At 37.2% G+C, this 4,752-nt stretch overlaps 1 protein-coding gene across 1 annotated transcript in view; it reads left to right on the forward strand.

Moving 5' to 3' along the window:
- wnk3 (WNK lysine deficient protein kinase 3) overlaps positions 1-3,026 on the forward strand; it is a 91,772-nt gene extending 88,746 nt beyond the window's left edge. Inside the window, exon 25 of the mRNA XM_077218334.1 lies at positions 449-3,026. Coding sequence (XP_077074449.1) covers positions 449-892 — 444 coding nt within the window. The 3' untranslated portion in view covers positions 893-3,026. The remainder of the gene's footprint in view (positions 1-448) is intronic.
- Positions 3,027-4,752: the final 1,726 nt, after the last annotated feature.

Consider the following 4,752-nt stretch of genomic DNA (forward strand, 5'->3'; position numbering starts at 1 on the left):
ACAGCTCACACAAGTTACTTTCAAACCAAGCAGCTTTCTGTTGGTAAGTGCAGCAAATTCGAGTGACCAACTTGAACCTGTTGCAAAATCTGACAGGGAAAATCTTTCACGCTCCTGATTGCGTGGATATCTAATGAAATGACTGTTAAGTTTCCTTGAGTTTTTGTGGATGAAATACAATGGTAATCGTGACTTCACCTTAAGAACACTACTGGAAAACACTCCTGTTTTGTGTTTTTCTTATTTAATAAGAAAAGATAAAATAAAGAAATATATTTTAATAAGAAAAAAGGCGATCCTCGCTCCGAATTAAAAAATTTGATTATTTTCAATTTTTGATAGAATTTGAAATCCTTGATTTTCAGTATAGTTTCAGACATTTAGATTCCTCTGTATTGATATTTGTGATGCAAATTTTTTTTTAATAAATAATGTTTCTATCTTGCAGACAACAACTTCATCGGGTTGGTTTTCCGGGGCTCCTTTAAGTACTCCTGTATCAGTCAGCATGACTACAATGGTGTCCACCCCCTATAGTACCATCAGTGGACAAACGCAGCCGCCTTCAACGCAATTTCCCGTCGCTCCTCTACCCCAGCAGAATGCACATCTGCAGTACAGCCCGTGTCCCCTGCACCCGCAACAGGTCCAGCTCCTGACAGGATCCCAACCCCTGGTGTCTAGCACGCCTCCCCCCAGTGCCTCTCCCTCGCTCATGACTGCAGCGGGGTCTCCTCTGCCCCCCGCCACCAGCATCACAGCTGCCTCTGCCCCCGCCGCCACCGCCAATCAAGACACCATTTTCTGCTCGTGCTCCTCCTCCACTCTGCCCTCCAGTGCCAAACTTCACTCCAAACCCTCCACGTCCACCCTTCCTTTAGGACAGCAGTGAGATGAGGTCTGTTTGAGAAGATGGAGAGGAATACCCGATGTACATCATGTACAGGAAGGACACTAGTAGCAAGTGGTTGCTTGTTGGTGTGTGTGGGTATGGGGGTGTATAAATACTGTAGTGTGTGTATTTGTGTGAGTGTGTGTTTGTGTTGCATTTTTCAATACACATCCTCTGTGTGTTTCCCCACCGTCAAGTTTTATATCTGATTTAGTTGGACCTGAAACTCGCCCTATATAGAGACATTTTTTGACATGAGATATGATCCTCTTTGTTTTTATTTATCAGTGCTTCAAACGAAAGGACTATTTGAATTTTAAAAAGTGCAATTAGTAAAGATATTTAAATTCTTTTCTGTGTTGTGACGTGGGTCTGTATAGCTTAAAAGAAATATTTTTTTATATATACGCACAGAAATGACAACAACCAGAAGTCAGCAGTGAAGCGACATCTTAATAGAGCACAACGGATTCTGCCGGTGACGAGATCAATCGCATGTTCCAGCGCAGAGCATGGTAACCCTGCAGCCATCATCTTAGCTACGAAAACAGTCAAAAACACGTGTTGTGCACGGATAAGGCATGCTTCTCATGTATTATATTTTACAATGATGAATAGCGGTAACGTTTTAGATTTAGCCAAGATTTTTTCTAGAATAACAAATAGCCATTGACTAATTCCTTTTACTATCTTGCAATTGATTCTGAGAAAAGAACAGTTCTTAATTTCATTTGATTTCAAATGAAACTAGCTAATATGATTGCAGTATTTTTCAGTAGCAGGCTTTCATACTTTTAAGGTTTACACCATTAACATTAATCCCATCGTGAAGAGTGCAAGACTAGACTGCTGTTTGGAAAGCTCAAGTGAAGTGAACGCTTCTTGTTCTTGTCTATTTTTGCACAGTCCCGTATGAACGTTCTTCCGTGAACACCGATCTGTGAGCTGTGAGTTTGCTTTTCGTGAACGCAGCGCATCAGTAAAACACCGTCAAAAAGATGTGTTCCTCATTTAATCTGGCTTTTCATCAGATACTGCTCTGGTGCTAAATAAGACATAGACATATATACATAACTGCCATGCAAATTTATGATTGGGAGAACATTCAGAAATAGGTTGTCTTCTACAGTGTATTTTTCTACACTGATCATAAAAGTTTATATGTGATTCATCTAGACCAAGATATCAGTGACTTTAAATCAGACCTGTAACCAGACTACTGAAGATTCATTCAGCATTCATAAACCTGCAATGCCCATATACAGAAAACTTTGTAATGTTTTGTTGAAAAAAGGAACTGAAGGTTGGTATGAAAGAGGCAACCTGCATTTTTCAACAAGTAGGTGAGAGATGGACAGGATGGAATGTATTGTGTAAAGTGCACGGGGAATGAGGAGCTGATTCATTTTGTGAAGCTTTTTAAATTGTGCTAATGCTAGAACTCGTGGATGTTACAAAAAGAAGTCAACATGACCGTTGCCAACAGTGGATTGGGATCGTACAGTTTCAAGTATTTTATGTCCTTTTTCTAAAGACAAGACCCACCTCCTTACAGTAAACCCACAGTATAGTGGTGAGCAAAAAGCTGTTGTGTCTAAGAAAACTCCAACGTTAGCCATTTGATCTGTACAAATGGGAAATGTAAAGATAACCCTCTGCTGAAGTGTTAGAAAAATGTAATCTAAAAAGAAACCATTATTTTTGTATTTTGAAAGGGGTTGTAAAAATGTAAAAATTGTGTACTGATCAGTGTTGAGAAAGCTGTGGCTATCTGATAAGACACGAGTCCTAAACAGTTTCTTGAGTTCCCCTGGCTTACAGCTTTACCCCAAAGGTGTCCAAAGATTACGACCTGATATAAAATTTTGATTTTTAGAGGGGTTTTAATTCAATGCAAATGATTGGGAATATTATAAATTAAATCATTTCTACAGTGGAGTAACTTTTGGGTGAAGTCATTCAGTAAAACTAAGGGCACCACCAATAATTAAAGGTTATTTAAGTAAAAATAATCTATAGAGGACTAAACTTATTGCTGGTGATTTAGCTACTGTAAATTGTAACTAATTCAGCTGTTGATTCTATTTATGTTTTGTTACTAATCAAAAATAAACATCAAATGTTAAATATCAAAGTGTTAAGGATTATTTTATGTGACCCAACAGATGTGCTGCCTAATATTTTTATGAAAAAATAGACACATTTATGAATAGTTTAAAAGAACATAATTAATTTGAGAAAAAAAAGGTATTTTTGTTCAAATTTCTTTACTCTCATACATTAAACGCGTCCTTGGTTAATACATTTGTTTCTTTTTTTTTAAAGTCCTAATGACCCCAAACTTTAAACGGTAGTGTGTAGCTATATGCTCATAACACTTAGTTCTGTAACGGCGTTTCTAACTGATTACACTGCCTGTAATATTCAGTGATGCCGGTAGAGGTCTCAGTATCCTAATATTCTGAAAAGAGAGTAAGCATTATTTACCTTACTGTATACAATCACAATATGACTAGACCTGTTTCTTCTGCCAATCTCTAATCAGTGATAATAGGCTATATAATTAAATTTTCCATCAATGCAAAGACAAGAAGCACATATCAGCTACTGTTCAATAAGAAACATGTTAGCCAGACTTTTAAAAATGTGAAAATAAGTAGGCTACTACCACAAAGCAAGGTTTTGCTTTCCGATAAGAAAATTAATCAGCCAGTAGCTGCCATAATTGTAAATTCATATAATGAAGCGTGATCTTAAGCGTTTACTCTTCTCTCCGATGTGAGTGTTTACCACTGTACAGTGGACAGTCTGTTGAGATCAGGCATTTTCTGCTGTGGGTCCAGAAGTCGCCAAACCCCTTGACAATGTGCCTATTGTGATAGCTCGGTCTATATGCATCAATGGGGGAGTTAAGCAGTTGACATGGCACGAGTACAATAATCCTCTTCACTGTGAACAAGAAACCCATGCAAGACCCCCGGCGGATGACGACCCGCTCATAAAACTCTGCGAGACCCTGACAAGACACCTGTAGAATTATTACCACTTAACCAACCCTATTTGATTAGCAAAACTACATGTCCTGAAGGAAGGTATTTTATGGCATTGTAAATGAGTCATTCTTAGATTAGGTGAACTGTTCCCTAGATTACTTAATTTCTGAGTGTTTAAATGTACATTTTGTCAAATCTGAAATTGGGAAAAAAGCGAAATTTGTAGAATTCTAACTAGGTGATTTTCACTTTTCTTCTTTATATGAAACGTTGCAGAGTGACTATTTGAAAATGTATTTTTTTGTTCTTTAAATCATTTTACAGTCCTCAAAATATAGCAATTATAAATATAGGCTATATAGTTTATTCTTTCATACTCCGTAGTCACGAATAGCTAATATAGGGGATAGCCGATACTCAATTAAATTTGCGAAAGAAAGAAATTTGCCTCCTTCCGCATATATATCCAATCATTGACAGAGATAACTATTCAAGCCAATCAGCTTTTAGAAATACGTTAGTGCGTCATACTTTCAACAGGTAAGGAGGAACTTTAAAGATTACAGTACAACTAAACGAAGAATCACAAAAAAGTGATACCGAACGATTTGATCCATGTATTTGCTATACTGACAAGTGTTGTGTTGTTGATCAGAGATATTAAAACGCCTCATTAATTATGAAGACTATTAAGATGTTGAAATGATGTTATTTCAGGACATGGATTCAACATAATTTAAAAAAAAGTTTTTTAAAAAGATTGTAAGTAGTCAAAGGTGCCCCTAATTTTAATTCTTTACTTCATGAAGAAAAATCATATAGCCCATCGGTTTGTGAGTCACGACAGGCTGCTGTGCCAGTTTCCGA

The sequence above is a fragment of the Siphateles boraxobius genome, unplaced genomic scaffold (assembly GCF_051911475.1).
Source record: "Siphateles boraxobius isolate OS27281-9 unplaced genomic scaffold, OSU_SipBor_1 77, whole genome shotgun sequence".
Lineage (NCBI taxonomy): Eukaryota > Metazoa > Chordata > Actinopteri > Cypriniformes > Leuciscidae > Siphateles > Siphateles boraxobius.